Here is a 23,381-nt window from a genome sequence, read left to right as displayed (position 1 = left end):
TTGGCGGATCTGTATTAGAGATTATCAGACTACATGGTGTTCCATTGAGTATCATTTCGAATCCACGGTCCACGTCCCGTTTCTGGCAGAGTCTGCAGCGGGCCTTGGGCACCAGCTCCGTTTCAGACAGTTTTCATCCGCGGATGGACGGTCAGAGCGGACCATTCGGACTTTAGATGACCTGCTGAGGTCATGTGTTATGGATTTCGAGGGGTTGGGAGGATCATCTGCCGTTGGTAGAGTTTGCCTACAACAACGGCTTCCATTCGGCTATCCGGATGGCACCGTTTGAGGCGTTGTATGGTAGACCTTGTCGGACACTCGTCTCTGGGATGAGGTTGGAGAAGCCCGTTGTTGGGACCTCATAGAGTTCAGGGATGCGAGTTGGTCCGTCTTATCGACGGAGGATGTCGAAGGCGGGATCGCCCGAAGAGTTATCTTGATCGGAGGAGACCACTAGAGTTCTCTGTTGGCGACCATGTATTTCCTGAGTTTCACCCACGAAGGGTGTGAAGAGATTTGGGAAAGAGGGTACACTGGTCCTTCGAGATCTTGGAGGATCGGGCGAGCTTCGGCACTACCACCGTCCATCAGGCGTGCGATGTATTTCATGTATCCATCTTGAGGAGATCGTGCAGGCCGACACATGTCTTGGCAGATATTCGGTTCGATTCGACGACATTACATATGAGGAGGTTCCGGTATGGATTCTCGACCGGAAAGAGCGTCAGTTGCGGAACAAGACTATCCGGCTGGTTAAAGTCAGATGGCAGCATCATTCGGACGAGGAGGCTACTTGGGAGCTTGAGGATACGATCCGAGCTCGATATCCCCATCTTTTTACGTGAGGTATGTGATTTATTTACCGTTCAGCATTTATACTCTATATCTGTTGTTAGTATGTGCTGATGGTAGATAACGAAATTTGGGGACCAAATTTTTATTAGTGGGGGAGAATGTAAAATACCGGAAAAATAGGGAATATTAATAAGGGATTTTTCCAGAATTTTTGGAAATTTTTCGGGTATTTTTCGGAGCTCGTACGGACGAGTTAACGGGGACAAAAATGGGGCCCGAAAAAGCCTGTTTAGGTTACCCCGTTTAAGCGAGGAAATGTTTATATTTACATTTCCTTTTCTTTATTTTCTTTTATTTTCTTTTTCTTCCCTCAACGCCGAACTCGTGCCATTTCCCTTTCGTCTTCCGCGCGTGCCGAAGCCCGACGCCGAGCCCTAACCGCCGGCTCGGCGGTTTCTTCCTCGCCGAAGCTTTAAACCCTTCAACGCTACTGTACAACGCTGCCGACGCCCTTCTCTCGATCTCTGCCGCCGGCGACGAGAGCCACCGCCGACCCCCTGTCGCCCTAGCTGTGGAGATACCGAGCACTAGCCGATCGCCTCCCTCGTCTGCACGCCCTACTCCCTCTGCCGTCGGCATCCGAGCCCTAGCGCCGATTTTTCTTCTCCTCTTCTGAGTTTAGGTTGCTTCCAAGTTGTGCTGTTCGGGGGATTTAGGAATTAGGGTTTGTTGTTGGTTGTTCTTGGGTTCGGCAGCCATTTTCCAGCGGCTACCTTTCTCTAGTAGCAACATCCCTGCTGTGGGTGAGGTAAGATCAGTGAATTATTTTCTTGAGTTAGGTTGTTGTTGGAATACTATGTTTGAACCCTAAATCTGATCCGTGGTCTCCACTCTTGCCATTACCTTTGATCCGGACAGTGTAGGGGAATCTTGAAGAGAAGTGTTACTGTAAGTTTTCTTGGATTTGGCAGCTACTTTCATCCAGCAGCAAGGAACCGCTGTGGAGGTTAAGGTGAGGCATAGGAATTTGATATATGCTGTTGATCATGTATGAGTTGATTTAGGTAGGAATTGGTACATATATAATTTCTTATGCATTTGAATTAGGTGATTGATTATATAGAGGTGTAATCATGTGAAAATGGATTAGGTGTGGAATTGGTCTGATGGTATGATTAGGGTTAAGGTAAATTAACCCTAGTTAATTGTTGGATTTATGTTAGCTTCTCGTGGATTTGATTTAGCTATTTTATCTATATGAAATTAGCTAAACCTGGAAACTATAAATATTACAGGACCTTGACGCGAGACGAGTATCTCGGAGTCAGATTGGACCTTTATATTTTCGGAGGCGAGTACTTTTGACTTTTTGTCTTTGATATGCTTAGTAATGAAATTAACATATTGCATCAATTGTGTTTCTTATCTGTTTCGGTTAATCACTACCCAAATCTTGGTACGTGCTTGATTGATTGATTGATTTGCATCTCATGTATATTTTACCTGTTTATACATGCTTATAGGGGGTAGTGATATACCATGCTTCACCATGTTCAGGACCTAGGTTTTTTATACCTTCTGTGTACCTTTGTTCGATATGATTCGTTGACCTAGGGTGCACTTTTCTATATATATGGATTAGGTCAGGATGTTTTATGGTTAGTGCCATGCACCATTTGCATGATTGCATGTTGTGCGATAGTCCGCTCCATTATTGTTGAGCACATCGCCAGTTACATGGATCTGCACACACCACCACTCATGGGTTAGTGGTCGATTCAGGCTGAGTGTGTTGCGGCAGGGACTCTGTTAGGCACCGTTGGTCCGCTCATGGGTAGTGTGACACAACGTGTTATCCGGCAGGGATTCCTCCCCGTCTTTGAGTACCGGGAGATGAGAGCATTGCGCTCCCCATTTATGATTTGGGGTAGGAGGATAGGTGTACTCCGACAGCATCCCGTCCACTCGGTCACTCATCAGGAGTAGTGACGACAGAGTGCACGGTTGTCACAGCCCTACCCACTCGGCCTCACTTTTGTATGAGATGATCGACTGGCGTCAGGGGTGACCAGGACGCATCATTGACATCATATGCATGATGCATTTATTGTTTGTATTTGTGCTTGCTGCATTTATATGCTGCATATTGTTTGGATACCTATGTTTGACATGCATACAGGATTCCTATACCACTCGGACTGTTTTTCCTTATACTCAGGTCCTGGTTAGTACAGTTTCTCTCCTGTTTACTTCATATGCATATTTTTATCTTTCTTTTATCAGGAAACTGTACGCATGATTAGTGCCAGGTGTTATTTCTTTACTTTGCATATCAATTGTACCTGCTGAGTGTTGGACTCACCCCGCCTCCATTGTTGTTATTTTCAGGTTGATGCTGTCCGGAGGGAGTTCCAGTCGCTAGTCCTCACTGCACGTAGTGCTGGTCCCTGCAGACCTCCAGGATATGTTTGGTTTTCTTTGGTTTTTTTCTCTGTTCTAGACTGTTTTGAACATGATATGTTTTGGATTATTCTGTTTATGGATATTGTATGGATTTTATTATTGCGATGGATTTGGATTTGGATTTTATTCTACTACATGCCTGCCTGGATGGCAGAAGAGGTGAGTTCGTCGGATTTGAGCTTTACGAGTGTAGTGGATTAGGGTGGATTTCGAGTCAGAGTATTATTTTACTGTTTAATTATCTTAACTGCGTGGTTGTGACAGCCAGAGGCTGAATAGATCATATATAACTGCGTGGTGATGTTTTATTTTGTTGTTATTATTCCAGCCGCCTGTGGCTGAGGTATTTGTGAGATGTAGAAAAGTTTCAGATTGTCCACCGTACAGGGGAGATGCTGCCGAAATTTTCTCGGACAGGGACTCCTCTGGGGCGTGACATTTTCTCTATCTCTTTTGATGTCTTAGGAGACATCTCTTTAGATAAAGATACTCCATGCCGAAAAGGTAGAAAACCTTTCTTGGAATTTTGCATGCTGAAACGAGCTAGGATAGTATCGATATATGAAGTTTGGGATAAGCACAACATTCTTTTCTTGCGATCCCTTATTACTTTGATCCCAAGAATATGCTCGCATTCTCCCAAGTCCTTCATATCGAATTGCTTAGACAATCATACGCTTACTTCTGATAACACTTTGACATTGTTGTCAATTAACAAAATAGTATCTACGTATAATACAAGAAATACCACCACGTTTCCGTCACACTTCTTGTATACACAAGACTCATACGGACACTAAATAAATCCATAAGACTGGATTACTTCATTAAACCATATGTTCCAAGATCTTGAAGCTTGCTTCAGTCCATAAATTGATCGATTGAGCTTACATACAAGATGATCTTTGCCCTTTGCAATAAACCCCTCTAGTTGCCTCATATGGATGTTTTATTCAAGACTTCTATTACGGAAAGATGTCTTGACATCCATTTGTCAAATCTCATAATCCATATGAGCAGCAATAGATAAAAGTATCCGGATAGACTTAAGCATAGCTACCAGTGAAAAAGTTTCCTCATAATCGATTCCCTTTTTCTGAGTATACCCCTTCTCAACAAGCCTTGCATTGTAAATTTCCACCTTCCCGTCTATCCCTCTTTTTCTTTTATAGACCCATTTACATCCAATAGCTTTTACATCATTTGGTGGTTCTACTAGCTCCCAGACTTTGTTAGAATACATAGATTCTATTTCTGAATTCATTGCTCTTTGCCAAGATGTTGTATCTTTATCTTGAAGTGCTTCGTCATATGTTCGGGGATCAGGTTCATGCTTACCTGGGATCAAGTCCGAAGACTCTCCCAAAAACATGAATCTTTCAGGTTGCCTAAAACCCTCCCACTACGACGAGGCACTGTCTGTAGTTGTGCATCATTTGTGATACGTATTGCAGTTTCTTGTGATATTTCATCTTGCACTGTTGATACTAAAGTAGGCGTGTCCTCTCTCAATTCTTCTAGAACAATTTCACTCATGGGCTTGTGGTTTATTATATAGTCGTCTTCTAAAAATTGGGCATTAGTGCTAACAATGATCTTTTAATCTTTAGGACTATAGAACAAACCACCTTTCGTTCCTTTAGAATAACCTATAAATAAGCGAACTTCTGTACGAGATTCCAACTTATCAGCATCTCCCTTCAGCACATGTGCTGGACTACCCCAAATTCGAATATGTCTCTGACTAGGCTTACGCCTATTCCATAATTCTGTGGGAGTAGAGGGTACTGATTTAGAAAGTACCAAGTTCAGAATGTACACTGTCGTTTCTAGTGTATATCCCCAGAACGAATTTGGTAATTCTGAATAATTCATCATCTATCTAACCATTTTCATAAGAGTCCTATTCCTTCGTTCTGCCACACCATTCTGTTGGGGTGTACCAAGTGCAGACAATTGGGATTGAATCCCAACCTCTGATAAGTAATTTCTAAACTCTCCTGAGTGGTACTCGCCACCACAATCAAACCGTAGTGCTTTGATACTTTTATCATGACGTTTCTCCACATCAGCCTTGTACTCTTTGAACTTATCAAAGCACTCAGACTTGCGGCGCATCAAGTAAATGTATTTATATCTCGAATAGTCATCTATAAAAGAGACAAAACATTTGAATCCACCTCTCGCCTGGATAGTCATAGGTCCACATAAATCAGAATGAACCAATTCCAACACATCTTTTGCTCTATACCCCTTAGCCTTAAAAGGTCTCTTGGTCATTTTTCCTTCCAAGCAAGATTCGCAGGTTGGAAAGTTTTCCACCACTAATGAACCCAAAAGTCCATCGGCTATTAGCCTTTAAATCCTACTCAAGTTAATATGACCAAGCCTTAGATGTCAAAGATATGTTTGGTTCATTTCCGAAGATTCCTTTCTCTTATTAGAATTAGAGGATGTGTTATTAATTTTCATTTGTTGCTTTATGGGAGTTGTTGGATTTAGAGTATACAAATTGTCAACTAATATACCAGAACAGATAACTACCCTATTCTTCTTGATAACCACTTTGTCATCAAAAGAAACAGAATATCCATCCAAAAATACTTTAGAAATTGAAATTAAATTCTTTCTAAATCTTGGTACATAAAGATAATTTATTAAAATCAAAGTTCTATTCCTATCAAATGATAAGTAAACATCTTCCACTGCAACAACCGTCACTTTCGTAGCATTGCCCATGTAGACGGTTATCTCTCCTTCATATAGTCGTCGGGTTTCCTGAAACTCCTGCAATGAATTACAGACATGATCAGTGGCTCCTATATCTACACACCAGGTACTGGTAGATAACACTGCTAAACATGTTTCAACTACTAGAGAATAAGATATACCTTTATTGTTCTCTTTCCTATGAGAACAATCCGCCTTCCAATGCCCAGACTGCTTGCAAATGAAGCACTTGTCCTTCGGCTTCTTCACTCCTGCTTTTAGTCTAGTACCTAGAGATCGATTCACTTTCTTTGCTGAGCCAGCTTGTTTCTTTTTCTTCTTCTTGCCTTTCGACTCAGAAGTAGAAACATTTTCAGCAAAGTGGATTTGAGAACTATGACGAAATAGTCCTTCTGCTACTTGAAGTTCTGTCAGTAGTTCCGCCAATGAATAAATCCTTTTATTCATATTGTAGTTCAGGCGGAACTGCTCAAAACTTTTGGGTAGCGATTGGAGAATAATATCGACCTGGGTTTTCCCATCGATTTCAGCTCCAAGGACTTGTATCTCGTTCAAGTAAGCCATCATTTTGAGGATATGATCCCTTATAGGTGTCCCCTCTGACATGGTGGTTGTCATTAAGTTTCTCATAGCCTCTTGCCTAGTAGTCCGATTCTGGTGTCCGAAGAGTTCCTTGAGATTGTACATCATGTTATAGGCAGTAGGCATGGCCTGATGTTGATGTTGCAGCACATTTGACATAGAAGCCAAAATGTAGCACCATGGCATCTCATCTGCCTTGACCCATTTCTTATGATACTCAATCTCCTCTTCACTAGAATCATTATTAGGCACATCAGGACAGACCTCTAACAGTACAAACTTATAGCCTTCAACAGTTAGAACAATGTCCAGGTTTCTTTTCCAATCTATGTAATTGGGACCAGTAAGTTTGTTCTCTTTTAGAATAATAGCAAGTGGGTTAAAGACCATTTGAAATCCTAAGAATCACAAAATAATAACAAGGCCTTTCGGTAGATGATCCATCTAAATATATGTTCTATGATTCCTCAGTTTCAAGACCTTATACTTCTGTTATGAAGTCAACTAAGACCTGAGCTTTGATAACTACACGAGGTTGGTATTGTATATTATACTCACTAAGTTTAGTTGTCCATTTTATCAATCTTCCAGACGCCTCAGGGTTAACGAGTACTTGGCCCAAAGTGCTATTAGTCAGTATGATGATTGAATGCGGCAAAAAATAAGGACACAACCTTCGAGCAGCTAAGACCAATCCATACGCTAATGTCTTGAGTGAGGTGTAGCAACACTCTACTCCCTTTAATAAATGACTCAAAAAATATATAGATTATTGTTCTTTTCCCTCCCGCTTCACCAATACTAAACCAATAGCATGTTCATTAGTTGACAAGTAAACGCACAAAGTTTCATTCACTATTGGCTTAGCAAGGATGGGTAGAGCCAACAAATAATTCTTCAGCTCCTCGAACGCCTTGTCGCAGTCAGCATCCCACTAGAATTTGGTTGCTTGACAAAGTATTCTAAAGAAGGGTAGACTTCGATCAACCGATCGGGAGATTAAGCGAGACAACATAGTGATTCGGTCGATCAATCTTTGGGCCTCATTCAAGTTCCACGGGGGAGACATGTTCTTTAGAGTTTGTACTTTGCTAGGATTGGCTTCGAGCCCTCACTCTGTGACTATCTAGCCCATGAATCTTCCACTTCTAGCTCCGAACAAGCATTTACAAGGGTTGAGCTTGAGTCCATACTATATCAAAGTTCTGCAAGTTTCTTCTATGTCTTTGATCAAATCTATAGCCCAAAGAGATTTGATAAGGATATCGTCCACATAGACTTCCATGTTTCTCCTAATTTGCTTTTAAAAGACCTTATTCATAAGTCTTTGATAGATAGCTCCTACATTCTTTAGTCCGAATGACATAACATTATAACAATAAGTGTCCTTGGTAATTATGAAGCTTACCTTTTCCTGGTCCTCCTTAGTGAATAGAACTTGGTGATATCCTTGATAAGCATCTAGCATACAGATGAATTTGCAACCAGAGGTAGAATCAACAACTTGATCGATGCGGGATAAGGATAATAATCCTTCGAGCAAGCCTTGTTAAGATCTCTGAAATCAATACAAACCCGCCACTTGTTTCTAGGCTTGGAAACTAGGACAACATTAGTCAGCCAACTCGGGAACTGCACTTCCTTGATGTAGCCCGCCTCCAATAACTTGTCCACCTCTTCTTTAATGATTTTATTCTGGTCGGCCTCGAAATCTCGCTTTCTTTGTTTCATTGGATGGGCATCAAGATAGACATGGAGTAAATGCTCAAAGTCTGTTGGAGACATGCCCGTTACTTCTTTGGGTGTCTAGGCAAGCACATCACTGTTACGTGTCAGACACTCCACTAGCTTGGCCTTAAGCTCAGAAGCTAGGTCGGTTGCTATCTAAGTGGTGGCCTCCGACCGACCGGTCTAAATTTGTACCTCTTCTTTTTCTTCATACACCAGGATGGATGACTTTTCTTGAATAGCATTAACCTCCATCCTTTGCATTTTTCGAGCAACATTGTCCTCCATCTTTACTATCTCCACATAACACTTGTGAACTACTAGTTGATCACCTTTGACCCCTCCCACTTGGTCGTCCACAGGAAATTTTATCTTCTGGTAGAAGGTTGAAACGACCGTCCGAAATTCATTTAGGGTCGATCGACCCAAAATGACATTGTAGGCAGATGACGTGTCCACCACTATGAAAATCGATTGAAGCATTCTTATTAGGGGCTCCTCCCCTAAGGATATAGCCAGCTTTATTTGGTTGAGCGGTTGGACCTCATTACCTATGAACACGTACAAAGGAGTTGTCATGAGCTGAAGCTCACTTGGGTCGATTTGCAGCTGGTCAAATGCTTGTTTGAAGATAATGTTAACTGAGCTACTTGTATCAATAAAAGATGAGAAATATTATCATTGTCTATAACAACCTTAATTATTAAAGCAACATCATGGGGTATTTTCACCCCTTTAGATCTCTGGGCCCGAAGCTGATTTCAGACCCAACTGCCCGTTCTACACTACATCCGACTTCGTGAATGACCAAACGCCAAGCATGTGACTTCCTCACTCGATTTGAATCACCATCAGTTGGTTCTCTAGCTATCATGTTGATATTACCCCGAGTGACATTACTGCGATTTTCATCTTGTCGCTCTGATCTTGTTGAACTCAGGTAGGCACTTGGGTTTACTCGGCCTAGGGTTGTAGGGTGCCCTGCTACGGCTCGATCGCCCGGTACTCAATTTTGAGTGGGCTATTTTGTTATGTATACAGTCGTCGGTTTGGGGCTGGTGAACACCGACGATATCTGGGATTGTCATTTCGCTGGTTCCACAGAGTATAACAATCCTCCATATTATAAGTAGTTGTCCGATGATAAGTGTACCACTTTCGTGGAGCTTTCCGAGGGGCCTCCACATGTTGCATGCTTGAGGTCGCGATTCTTGATGATAGTATTGAGGACTTGCCCGAGGTCCTTTGGGTGGAGGGGTAGGCAACGTCGGGCGCTTAGTGGCTGGAGTGGGAGCGGGTGTGGTGCTCTCCTTCTTTCGGGCAGCCTATGCTTCTTCAACATTAATGAATTTAGTTGTCCATTCAGTTAACAGGTTAAAGTTGGCTGAAGGTTTTCTAACCAAATCTCAGAAGAAATTATTATCAGTGAGTCCCTGAGAAAAGGCACTCACTAAAATCTCCGTGGTGGCCAAAGGAACATCCATAGTCACCTGATTGAATCTCTTGATATAGGCTCAGATGGTGTCTTTGGGCCCCTGTTTGAGTGAGAAGAGACTCCAAAGGGTTTTGTGATACCATCGATTGTTGAAGAAGTGGTGAAGAAATACCTTGCGGAAGTCCTTGAAATGACAAATACAGTTGTCTGATAGTCGTTTGAACCATCGTTGGGTTGCTCCGCCTAATGTGGTGAGGAACATTCGACATTTAACACCGTCCGTAAATTGTTAAAGGAGGGCAGCATTTTCAGACTTAAGGAAATGATCTTTCGGGTCGATTGTCCCAGAATACTCTCCTGTGTTCATATTCTGATAATGTTTTAGCAATGGGTCATCCAACACCCATTGAGAGAATGAGATGACGATCCGCTCAGGGGAGCTATCACTGTCTACGACTTTTCCTTTGCACTCATCTCGCACAGGAGCTTCTCCAAAAGATTCCTGGAGTGCTCTTCCTTGGCCCAACTATTCCAATAATGTGCGGAAAAGTGCTCGGGGGTGTCGAGTTGGTGAGAGAGGCGCAAGAAGCAAGTGAGCAGGGCCTTCCTCTTAAACTCATCTTTCCCCTTGATGGTTGTTGTTCACAATGCTAGATTTGGTAGCGGCAGCGTGCCACCACTATTGGCTTGTTGTTATTGTTGAAGTAATTTTTATACTCGGGCGTTGATGAGCAAATCCATATCTTCTTGTGTTAAGGTGACGGTAGCGAGTTTTCCAACTTCTTCCATATCGTAGCTTCAAATTCAGGCAAATATTCTCACAGACGAGGCTAAATTTGATCATGTCTGAAGCTGAGGAGATAACATGCTGGCTTAGGTGGATGGTTTGTTGATGAATAGTTCTCTCCAATCTGGGATGAAGCTTCTCAATGATCCTATACACAATCGGACGATCCAACGAAACGTTAGTAACCAAGGACCAGGGAAGGGGTCCCTGGCAAGACCCTCTGACGCTCAAGTCAGTATCAAGGAAGAAGAATAGTAGTGGATGTGTGAATGAATGTCGCAGATGCAAAAATTACGTACTTTGCCAACGGAGAGGACCCCCTTTTTATACCACCTCTCACAATCTCCATGACCATGAGGTGGCTTCATGCGTCAGAGTTTGTTAGGTTGTTCCCTGAAGAGCTTCGAAGGAATCTTTTTTGTACCCACAGATGTGCCTCTTTTGTCGTTTATAACTTAAACATTTTCTGAATTCGTTAGAGTTGAAGTTAATTGTGGCCCGAGCATCTGCAACTATTTCAAGCGCCCAGAGTCTGAGCGCCCAAATTAGTCTAGTCTAGCCGGGCGCCTTGGCGAGGTGCCCCTGTGAGAAGGCAGTCCGGGTGTTCGGAGCTGTTCCAAGTGCTCGGACTAGAGAAATTTATCTAGATCGAGCTATTGCAATCCGTTACATCATGGATAAAGTTTTATCCACACCCAGGCACTCGGAACCCTTCCAGGTGCTCAGAGCAAGCATATAAATACAACCCTAATCTTAGTAGTCAAAACAACACTTGTAAATAATTTACTCTTTTATTATACTTTATGATCTAGTGCTTTAACTGCTATAAGAGGCTTCTCCGCCAGAAGGAGATTTAATAGTGAGCTTTCAACATCTTAGACTAGCAATCTTTTGATTACAAACCAAGTAAAAAGATTTGCCTCTACTTTCTTTTTAATTAGTTTACTATTAAACAAGTATGTCTTAATTTAGTTTGGAAAGTAGAGAAAGGTGTATTGTTTGTTTTAGATTGTGCATGGCAATTCACCCCCTCTTGCTGGCTGTAAGGGACCAACAAGTGGTATCAGAGCTTAACTATTTCAGAAGGACTAACCGCCAACCGAAGCACAGAAGATGATGGCCAGACTGAGCATCTACCCGCCTAAGTTTGAGGGGGAGTTCACGACTTAGAGGAAAAAAATGGAGGTATTTTTCAAAATAGATTTTGAATTATTAATAATTTTGAAGTATGGATTTGTAGCACTGAAGGATCATCAAGGGAATGACAAAGAAGAAAATCAATGGATGAAAAAGGAGAAAGCCGACTTCGTGATAAATGACAAGGTAAAATTTCATCTGTTGAGCATTTTTACTATCATAAAAAGTCAACTGGATCGGAATCTACGAGTCAGCCAAAGAGCTCTAGGAGAAATTCCTGGAACTACACGAAGGAACCTCGGAGGTAAAACTCGCGAGACAAGATCTACTCCGGAACCAGATCAGCAACCTCTGATTAGAAGAAGGTGAAATTGTCGCACATCTCCACTCTAGGATCAAAGAACTTATTACCAGACTCACGAATCTCGGAGAAAAGGTAACCGACCTAAATTCGCTAAGGTATGCACTTAATGTTTTCCCTAGAACATCTGAATGGTCAACCCTAGTAGATGTATATTACATCTCTAAGGACCTAGAGGTAAGTACTTTAGAAGAATTATTTTCTACATTTGAAGTACATGAAACTAGATGTACAGATCTAAAGAAGGAGCCCAAGCACAACATTGCCTTAAAGGCAAAATGGACTAACCGGATTCCGAGACATCCCTTGACGATGACGAAACAACGTTTCTGGTAAGGAAGTTCAAAAAAAAAATTTAAAACTAATAATTTCAATCAAGTGCGGGCCAAGAAAAGGAGAAGAAAAGTAAGATGCTATCAATGCAATGAAGAAGGAAATATCAAAAACAACTGTCCAAAATTAAAGAACAAGGAAAAGGACAAGAAGTCGACCCAAACAAAGCATAAAAACCTAAAGGTGACATGGGATGAAATGTCGTTAGAATCGGAGATCAAAGCCCACGCTGGACTTGCGTTGATGGCAAGTCACCAAAAAGAAGAAGACGACGCAAGCTCATCTGAATGAGCATCGATGAAGTGGGAGCAACGTTAGAAGGAAGCAGCACTACAGGGAAGCTTCAGATAATGAGAACGATAAGGTAAGTCAGGTACGGTCTCTACCTCCTGACTAGATATTTAAATTTATTAAAATTTTATCAAAAAATTCCTGTCAATTAGAAAATGATAATAAAAAATTATTAAAATAAAATAATGAGTTAAAAGTAATTGGTAACATCTTATCGATTAGAAGATTTCAACAAACTAAAAATTGAAAATAAAAAATTGAAAGTAGAAATAGAAAATTTAAAGAATTATACATGTTCGAATATAGCTATTTCAAATTTCAAAAGACTAAACTGGTACTTTAGATATCATAAGGGTCAATTAGAAAAATATCATAAAAATATATTCAAAGAAAATTTTTTATTAATCCAGTAGAAAGGAACCTGTATTGGATTCCAAAATCGTGCTAAAATTAAAATTTTATATATGTCGTACTTTCGAATTGATTTAATATTTGATGTTTGCTTAGAATTATCTAAATAATTTTTTTTATATAATTTTGTTTGAAATTAATTAGACATTGATTTAAAAAAAAAAAAAAGAAAGAGGATTTTATTTCTTAACTGTAAAAAAATTCAACATTTTTTCGGTTGTATAATTTTTATGATTTTTTAACAAAAATCATAATATTAAATTTAAAAATATTTTTTTAATGCTATTTTTTATAAAATTTATTTTTCTGTTAATATTTATCATATTCTCTATTAAGAAAATATTTTCAATTTTTTTTAACTATTGTTAAATTTTTTATGAATTATTCATCCAAATGATATTTTTAACATTAAAAATTATCAAAGATCGAATTTTTAAAAATTTATTTTTTCTATAAAAATAATTGCTTCATTTCATTCTTAGAAAACTTTTCATTATTTTTAATCTTAGAAACTATTTTTAAGCAATTTTTAAAGAAAATTTCTTTATATAGAAAAGAATTTATTATTGCTAAAATTAATTTTATTTTTTCGTAAAAATTTTATCTCTAGTTTATGATATGGTTGTTTAACCATTATAAAAATTTTCATAATTTTCCCACGAATAAAATATTTTTTAATTATTTTTTTCAAAAATGGTTTATAAATTATAAAAATTCAGATTTTTGAGATTTAAAGTTCATGATTTTTCTGGATGATAGTCACTATATTTTTATCCCTTAGACTCTATTTTTGAATTTATTTCAAGTTATTTTCACAATATACCCTATGTTTAATGTGATCGAAGGGGGAGACTTAGAGGTTAAATCTAGGAGGATGGTACATCTTTATTTTTTGCATTTTTTTAATTACAAGATTTATATTTATTACCTTACTATTATTTATTTTTTAGTTTTCTCTAACTTAACTTGGATTGCTCACATCAAAAAGAGAGAGATTGTATCGAATCAAAGTTAGGTCTTATTATCTTTTGATGTCTTGTGTCTAAGTGTACAGGAAGTTAGGAGCACAGGAAGTCGAGCGAAAGATGCAACTAACAAGAAGGACAATACGGGAGAGAGTCGACGGGCGCGGTACGTCCGGGGCGCGGTACACTGCGAAAGAGTACGTTGGCGGATGAGAATGAGGCACGTGACACTTCTGAGGGATGAGAAGCCAGAGCAGAAGGTTGCTCGAGAATGCCAGAAAATGAGTTCTGGTGAGCCCTATTCCAAATGGCCGAAATCACCAAAGTGAGCAGAGCTGGAGCGGAAGACCCAGACAAAAAGTCAACCTAAAGTTAACTGTGATTCGAGCGCCTAGAGCTATTCTAAGCACCCAAAGTCCGGGCGCCTAGCGCCTGGACCAGTCTAGTCCAACCAGGGCGCCTTGGTGAGGCACCCTTGTGCAAAGTTGGTCCGAGCGCTTGGAGCTATTCTAGGCGCCCGGACCAGAGAAATTTATCCAGATCGAGCTATTGCAATCCGTTGCATCGTGGATAAAATTTTATCCACACTCAGACGCTCAGAACCCTTCCATGTGCCCAAAGCAAGACTATAAATATAGTCCTAATCTTAGTAGTCAACGTCTTGAACTAGCAATCTTCTTATTACAAACTAAGTAAAAAGATCTATCTACTTTCTTTTTAATTAGTTTACTATTAAACAAGTGTGTCTTAATTTAGTTTAAAAAGTTAAGAAAGGTGTTTTATTTTTTTAAATTATGCAGAGTAATTCACCCCCCTCTTATCGATCTTAAGGGACCAACAGTAACTTCTTTACTTCTTTGCATAATCATGTTATTACTTTATGTTTAACCCTAACTTTAACTTGGGTTGATGCACATTAAAAATGAAGAGATTGTAAGTATCCTGTGGTAGTTTTGATGTGGTCGACTAAGTTAAGTTACGTCCTGTGTATTTGATCCTTGTATCTAAGTATGCAGAAGCTTAGGAACAAAAGAAGTTGAGTGAAAGATGTAGCTAGCGAGAAGGATGACACGAAAAAAGGAACCGACTGACTCGGTGCATCCAAGGGACAAGATACTGTGGAAGAGTACACCGGTGGATGAGAAGGACATGCCCGGCGTCTGAGGGACGAGAAGTCGGGGAGGGAGTCTACTCAAGGAGAAGGTCGGAGTTGGGTTCCGGTGAGCTCAACTCCGAGTAGTCGAAGCATCACCTGCACAAAAAGAGATCAGCTTATGAGAGTTGATCTACCTTCTGCCTTACGGAATGCTCCTTCCATGGCTTTGAAGGCGTCTTCTTACTATTCATCGAAGACACCTTCCAGCCCATAGAAGACACCTTCCCTAACTGTTACCTGAGGATAATGTTTTATCCTCGGGGGGGATCAGGGGGGGATAAAGTTTATTCGATGGAAGGCGTCTTGGATCCCTTTAAAGGCACCTTTAAGTTGTGGATAATATGGTTTAGAGGCTATAAATGGACCCTTGGATTTAGGAAATATTTAACAACTCATGTATTCATTTTCTAACACATTTTGAACGTTCAACGAGTGTAACAAGCTTTTCTGCCTACACGAAGAAGATCTTTTTAGTGTTTTCTTTTGTCTTGGATTAACAACCACGTAGGCTGTAACCAAGTAATTTATTAGTTTCTTTTATTTTATTAATTGTTCAATTTCATTTTTATAAGTGTGCAACTAATTTGAGTTGATCAAAGACCGAGCGCTTATTATTTGCTTATCCTAACTGCCCATAGGACTATCCATGATGGAGCGTTCTCCCACAATCAATGCTTGTTATATGCTTGCTATATGTTGGTCATGTATTTATTTATGCAGGAGGATGTAGGTACTCCTGATTTATTGGTTAGATCTGGTTAAGCAGGTTAGTGGGTGTTATGTTATTAATTATGTTGTTGGCTAGCATGTTATTATTTTGGTGCTCTTACCTTTGAAGTAAGTAATTTACTTGAGATTGCATCTCGTTGATCTCCTTATATTTAGTATCATACACTATCTTCTTATACCTGCCGGGTATGTTATACTCACTACCATTGCTTTTTCTTTTGTTTCCAGGTTAGCAGGTAGATGATATATTATGTCGCTCAGAGATCCTGACTGTCAGTCCCACATCACATCGGAGGATGGTTTTCTAGTTTTGCTTTCTGCTTTATTTATGTTTTGAATTTGTGGAGTTGACATTGTATTGATTCGACTTGGACTTGGAGTTTAGCCTTGTGGATTCTTGTATTTGCTTTAATGTTGTTGTGTCAAGATGGATTGGCTCACAACCAATTATTCTGATTTATATGTTTTATCTTGTGTCTTCTGCTATGTTTGATTCCAACCGTGTGGATTGTATATACTATACTAGTACTATCTTGTGCCATTGTATCTAGATTTCACATGTTATTATAAGGGGAGAGATATTGTCCATTTGTTGGGCAGGGACTCCTTCGGGGCGTGACACTTAGTCAAATTTGTTATATCATAACACAACTTAACTTTGAACCCTTTGCTAATATCAAAACTAGGTTCGATTATCTAGTGCTTTTAGCACCAACAATTACTCCATTTTAAACCCTTATTAGACATTTTCTCCTTGATACACTCAATTCAAATTTCAAAATCTGACATATTAAGGGAATCAAAAATTCCTAGTGACATAACCTTTCTAGACGTTGTTTAGAGATCTGTCATAAACACTTATACCATAATATGGATGAATTCTTATTTTTCATATCATGTTTCACACCTATACTATGCATCATAATATTATCCATATGAGTTTCAGTGTCCAATCTGTATAATTTGTCAATCAACGAACCAGTACCACACAAGATAGAATTTCAAAAATTACTTAACTTTACATTTCTAAATGAACAAGTGTATTCAAATTTATCTAAACTGAAATAGAAATTAAATTCCGTCTAAATAGCATCTCTATAAATGTATTTTCCAATTTCAAAAGTACATTGTTTCTTAAACAAACTCTAAAGACACATATTGCCTCTACTTTTGTCTTCTTGTCAGTTCCCATATAGATAAATCTTTTAGCATCAATTGACATTCAACTTTTGAGGCAATGCCGTATAATTACTTTTATGTGAGTAGTTGCACTAGTATTTATCCACCAAGTGTTATTAGGTACAGTAGCTAGGTTGACTTTTAAAGTAACAAAATTGAAAAGTATACCTTTCATGATTACCAATTGACGTATGGGCATCCTTCTTTAGATGGTATTTCTTTTTACAAAATAAACAAGTTAGATCCAAATCTTATTGCTTTTTCACCTTATACTCTAAAGCCCCAGTTATTGCAAGTTGTTTACTCTTACCAATACCCTTTTTCTTCTTCTTGTTCAAATACTAAGATGAGGATGCAAAGTGAGCACTAATAGTAACATGCATCAATCTCTCTTTTTCTTGTACGCACTAAATTATAAGCTTATTAGTGTCCACTTCTCCTTTTGAGTGTTGTAACTTATCTTAAATGCAGTGAACTATATAGGCAGAGAGATTAGGATGAAATTTACAAGGGCACTTTCAGACATATCTAACTTTAGTATCTTGAGTCTTGTAACCAAGTTTAACATCTTCATGATGCACTCCCTAATGTTACTCTTCCCATTGTACCACATGGGCACTAACTTCGTAAGAAGTATAGTAGTCTCAACCTTTTCGTTTGAGATGAATCAGTCTGCTAACTCCTTAATGAAGGTCTTAGCATCTTTGTTCTCAGTAATTGAATCTCTTAGTAATTCTAGAATAGACATCTTCATGATCATTAGACTAATGTGATTCCATCACTTCCACTTGTCAAATATCACCTTTTGATCTGGAGTAGAATCACTAGTCAAAAGTGTAGGGCGATCATGTATAAATGTAAAGTCTAGATATGTTCTTTTCATTGTCCAAAATTTGTGCCAGTAAGCATTGGGATATTGTTCAAATTAGCAAACATTGAGAAAACTATATAAACAAAAGCATATAACATAACTCAATTTAACTAAGCAAAACATGTATCTTTATAGTTGTGCAGTAACATAGTATAACAAACAAAACATGTAACTTAATGGACATTAATTGAGATACCTAGTGCAACATTATATTAAGTCTTTCGGCTAAATTATAACTTGCTAGTGGTACTCTCCAAATAACTCATAATTTCCTTTATTTGTCATACAACTCGCCTTTCTTAAGGTCGACACATTATGCGCATGATATATCTATGAGTTTCTTTAGTTAGCTTATGTTTTCAACTATCACTCACAATACTTCTAATTGGCCACATAATGTTCATTCCTTTGGGCCGATACACTATGTGGAGGACTTAGAAGTTTGACTTAATTTGTGAGCTTCCTTAAACATATATCTACATTATTTTCCTTTGGGTCAATCACCCTTAGCATAGATATACACCCCTCTACAGTAATACTCTTAGCCTCCCCAATAGTTCTCGTTTTGGCAATAGCATATGTTCGATTAAGTAATAAGAGCGAGGAAGAATACAGGAAAAACTACTGAAAATCAAGCTAATGAGGTATCAGATGACTATATTATCAAATATCATTTGACTGATACTGTTAACAATTGAGGCCCTGCATTAGCCAATCGACTGGCACACTATACATGTCAAGTTTTGGTCACACTAATCGATTGATTATTATTAATAGTCAACTACCCACATTAGTCGAGTCTTCTAGCCGAATCAAATAAGCTTACAACATTCTACTAATGCAATAGTCGAATGCTCCAATTGAATCAGATAAACTTCTATTCGCGACCTCTCAAACTTCAGTTGATTGGCTCTAGTCAAGTTTGGGTTGACACTGTGCAACCTTATGAGCATCAATCGAGTTAGGGATGACAATGTCCTTCGAACCTGATGGAGGATTTGATATCTGACCCGAATGGAGAAGTGTATAGAGGGACTACCAATATTATATGTATATATATGTGATATTAATTCTAATGCGCTTTTGTTAAATAATGATAGTTGGATGGAAAGAAGAAAATTTATGAGTATATAAGATATGCAATCCTTTAATGGATATGAGTATGGGGATGAATATCTAACACCCGATGGGTATAGGACAGAGGATATGGAATATGACCCAAACCCGACTCATTATCATATCTAAGTCAACTGATATTTATAGCATTATACTGATCAAACCAATCGAACGCTCGAGTCGAGTTTGACTCCATTCTGTGTGAAATTTTGGGTACATCAGTCGACTAGTACTTGATTGCACTCAACTGATGAAATCAGTCGAATGCTCTAATCGAGTTCGATAAGCTTATGTGCCCAAATTTCTTACTCTCAGTTAACTGGTAGTCCTTATCAGTCGATTGATAGTTGCAAGATTCCTTTTTTGCTATTCGCACAGCTTGCAAATGGAGGTGGAAAAATACTATTCTGCTGTTATTCTTCGTGTTCTTCGTGAAATAAAGTGAAAAACTCAAATGTAGTTAAAAACTTATCCTACTCATTGAAAGCACTAATAGATATAGGGAACTTAATCAATCATGCACTGTGATCTAAATATCATGAAGCTTCTAAGGCAAAATAAAAATCGAATACAATGGCAAGCGATTGGTCTAACCTAGATCCATCGCATTAGCTATTGATCGTACATATCGCCAAAGTTTCTACAAGCACGAAATGACCTTTCTACAAGAGTTGGCAGCAATATGTAGTCTTTCTCAATGGAAAGAGAGGAGAAAGAATATGCTCTCTTGAATCCAAGATTCAAGATGATGTCATAATTAATGAGATTCTTCTCTTATATACCAAACTCATCATATACAGACCATCCACAAAAAGTCTATACACCATTAACAATTTATTATTATTAATGAACCGGATTAATAGATTTACATATTGAATGAACATTTAATATCGTAAACCCCTTTCATGAATAAAATATTAGATCACTTAATTAGGATTTAATTTTTTTAATGGTAATTAGTTGTGTGTTAATCAAGTGTAAGTCCATTTTATAGAGATTAAGGTCACTCATGTGCACTTAATTGGATTAAACCCGCCCACGTGGACTTAATCGGATTAAACCCGCCCACATGGACTTAATCCTTCTCATTAAATTTTGGTTGATTCTTTGATAAGTCACCTGTAACCTCTCGTTAATAAGTTGACCATTTGATAAAAATATATATACAAAGGAATATGATTAAGGGTAAGCAAAAATTCAGTAAAATTAAATTAATCGAACTGAACAGATCGAATTTTGAAATTTGGTTCGGTTAATTTGATTTTTAATTTTTTTTTATAAAATTCGGTTAGATTTTCGGTTAATTTAATTCAGTTTTGATTTTTAAAATTCATAATTCAGTTAAACCGAATAAGGATATTAATTTAATTATTTTTAAAAATATAATTAATTAAAAATACATTTGTAATTAATTAAATAAAATCTGAATTTAATTAATTTAGTTTTAAAAATTCAATTAATTCAGTCAAAAAAAAATTGAATTAATTGATATTTAATCAATTTGGTTTATTTGATTTTTTAGAAAAAATTCGGTCTTAAATTTTTTTTTCTATTTTCAATTTATTTTTAATTGAATGTTCAACCCTAAATATGATACTTGGGTCCTTATGTCTAACATTCTCATTAAGAAAATACATCATCATTTTTTATTTGTCAAGGCATTAAAAAAATCCAAATCACATCTATTTTTCTAGCCAATTATTATTTTTTATTTATGAAAGTATTTTTCTAGCGTGACAAGAGGTACATCTAGATTAATAAAGGAAATAATTTATAAATTATACTAGCACACAAGTTCTTTCAACATTGCTTTTTTTCTTTTGATCCAGTAATAAGACTTATTTTTTTTAGGTAAAATCAAGAAACGTTAGCAAATTTTCTTTAGTTCTCACAATAGACCATTAACATATCTTGCAATACATTTGCCTTAAAAGGCTTTAGTATCATGTTAAAAGGTGGGATGGTTTTTTTGAAAGATTTAAATTTCACCCAGAGCTCATTATATTATATTTAGAGAGTTTAAAAAATTATAACATTGAATTATCTATTTTTACTTTTTAATTTATTCTAATGATTGATGAATAATTTTTATAAGAAATTGGTCATCTCTTAAATTAATCGGATGGTAAGAACAATTGATGAATAATTGTAGGGGACGCTGGAGAAGAACCAAGGTCATGGCTGAGAACACCATGGAGGAGCTCAATGGCAGATTAGCTAACTTCGATCGGAGAACGCATACAGGGACCGCAGCTGCCTGTTTATGAGCTTGCTGTCATTAGCCGCCAATTCCAGCTCCAGATCATCGGACCACCATTGTTGCAGCCCGTGAGCTTCCAGGAAACTTGTGGGCCCCTTCGCCACTACGAACAGCTTCGCCACTCGGTCTCCCTCGCCGCCGGTGTCTTGCTCGGAGGAGACGCCGTAGTAGCAGCAAATGTAGTCGTTGTTGTTGACGTACAGGTTCGGCAGCCACCGTGCGCGCCAGGTGTTCACGGTGCTGCCTGAAGCGAGCTTCTTCGATGGGTGGGGCGTTCTTCGCAGCGCGTAGCTGGCCTTCTCGCCGGCGATCCTGAGGCTCGCGGCGAGGGAGACCGAAGGCGGGTTGAACAGGTGGCACTCCACGAGCAGTCCTTCCTTCGCCAACGCCTTGCCGACTTGGAGCGCGAAGGCGGCGCCCAAGGAGTGGCCGCAGACGCACACGCCGGCGCTGCCGAAGCGCTCGGCGGCCGCGCGAACCACTTCCAGAGCTCCGGCGAAGCGCACAGAGCCCTTCAGGCTCTCGCGAGCCACGAAGCGGAGGTCGTCCATCAGGTCCCGTCGCGCAGTGGGGCGGCGCAGCAGGGTGCCCCGGAGGGCCAGCACGAGCTTTGGCGCGCCGCGGGGCCGCGCGAGCACAAGGTCCGCCATGGCAGCGACGCGGTCCCATTCGAGGACGGCGCCGTAGATGGAACCGTCCCTGGCGTCCACCAGCGTGCGCCGTAATTTGTACCTGAAGGGCTTCCACCAATTGGGAGCGAGTCCAGCCGCCTCCGCTCGCTTCTCCTGCCTGTCCAATTCGAGGAGGTACGCTGCTTGAACGAAGCAAGCCATGGCTGTCCGCCTATAGTCCGGATCCTTCCTGCAAATCCACGTCCAGCCGATTGAGGTCGATCAAGATTGAATTTTGATTTTGGGGATGCGAACAGGGAGATCGGAGTGTCTGTGTACCAGCTAGAGTGGAGGAGATCTTTCCAATTAGGGGAGGGGAGATTGCGAGGGCCGGAGACGAGGAAATGGTAGGGATGACAGGCGGCGGCGTCTTCTTCTTCTCTGCGATAACCGTCGACCATGATCGGCTTCCACTCCGCCTGCCGCGGCTCTGTCGTCATCGACTTCACGGCGAAGGGAGGCGACAGGACGAATGTGAAAGGGGGAGAGATCAAGCGGCATTGAAGAAAAGGCGAGCACGACGGCTACGAACGTGAGGTGCAGGGCCGAGGAACGGGGTCGGTGTCGGCGGCGGAGTCGCGCTGGATCGCGTGGGGTCGGATGAGCAAAACCGCGTTAGTTTCGGGAATTTTCTGGAAAATAAGTCAAGCACAGGAAGCCGCTAAGAGACATTCCTAAATCAAGCCTCTAGAGATAGATTTAGGCAAGCCTCGTTTGGTTGTTCCATTCTCAGCGTTCGCCGTGAGCAAGTCCACTCCGTCGACGGCGACCACCGTGATTCACTTGGTGGATCGTACGACGTCGAAGGCGTTTCAGAAGATGCGCCAGTGGAGGCAGCACCTGAAGATCTCCATCTCCGCTCTCCACGATTCCAGAGGCGATCGGTCGCTTGACGAGGGCCAGATCCGCCGCTCCTGTTAAGGCGCTGAACGATCTCACCATCCTTTTGCTCGATGAGGAGTCTGGTGCATCTTGAACCTCCGCAATCGTTCCTTTGGCCGCGGCAACACGGAGACGGGCCAACATCACCATTCGTGGTCCGCCGTCGGACATCTCCAAGCGACCAGAAACAAACGTGCAACGGGGTAATGATCTAGTTGAGTCGAGTAATCAAACTGGTCGAGCTAAAAGGTTGTGTTAATCAAATTGATCCAGCTGAGTCAATCGAGTTAGGTTGTTTAAGTAAGTCAAACAACTTGACCAATTTGAGAAAGATTCAGCGAATTTATTAGTTTGATCAGGTTGGTAGGTTCAATTGGGTAAGTCGATCAATTAGGTTGAGTTGTTAAGTCAATGTCAAATTATCTTGCTAAACTAGACCAAATGATCTTGACAAGACAATAAGACTAATCGAGTAAGTTGGCCGGGCCTAATATGT

The 23,381-nt window shown here is 39.8% G+C and overlaps 1 protein-coding gene across 1 annotated transcript; it reads right to left on the bottom strand.

The window, feature by feature from the left end:
- Nucleotides 1-21,136: 21,136 nt before the first annotated feature.
- LOC122041215 (GDSL esterase/lipase At4g10955-like) lies at nucleotides 21,137-23,355 on the bottom strand. Its single transcript, XM_042600828.1, has 2 exons — nucleotides 22,283-23,355; nucleotides 21,137-22,193 (listed from the first exon to the last, which is right to left on the bottom strand). The coding sequence occupies exons 1-2, from the start codon at nucleotides 22,441-22,443 to the stop codon at nucleotides 21,290-21,292; spliced, it is 1,065 nt and encodes a 354-aa protein (XP_042456762.1). The 5' UTR covers nucleotides 22,444-23,355; the 3' UTR covers nucleotides 21,137-21,289.
- Between the last annotated feature and the right edge of the window lie 26 nt (nucleotides 23,356-23,381).

The sequence above is a fragment of the Zingiber officinale genome, chromosome 2A, assembly GCF_018446385.1.
Source record: "Zingiber officinale cultivar Zhangliang chromosome 2A, Zo_v1.1, whole genome shotgun sequence".
Taxonomy (NCBI): Eukaryota; Viridiplantae; Streptophyta; class Magnoliopsida; order Zingiberales; family Zingiberaceae; genus Zingiber; species Zingiber officinale.
Note: the sequence above shows the minus strand (reverse complement) of the source record. Positions and strands in the feature narration are given on the sequence as shown.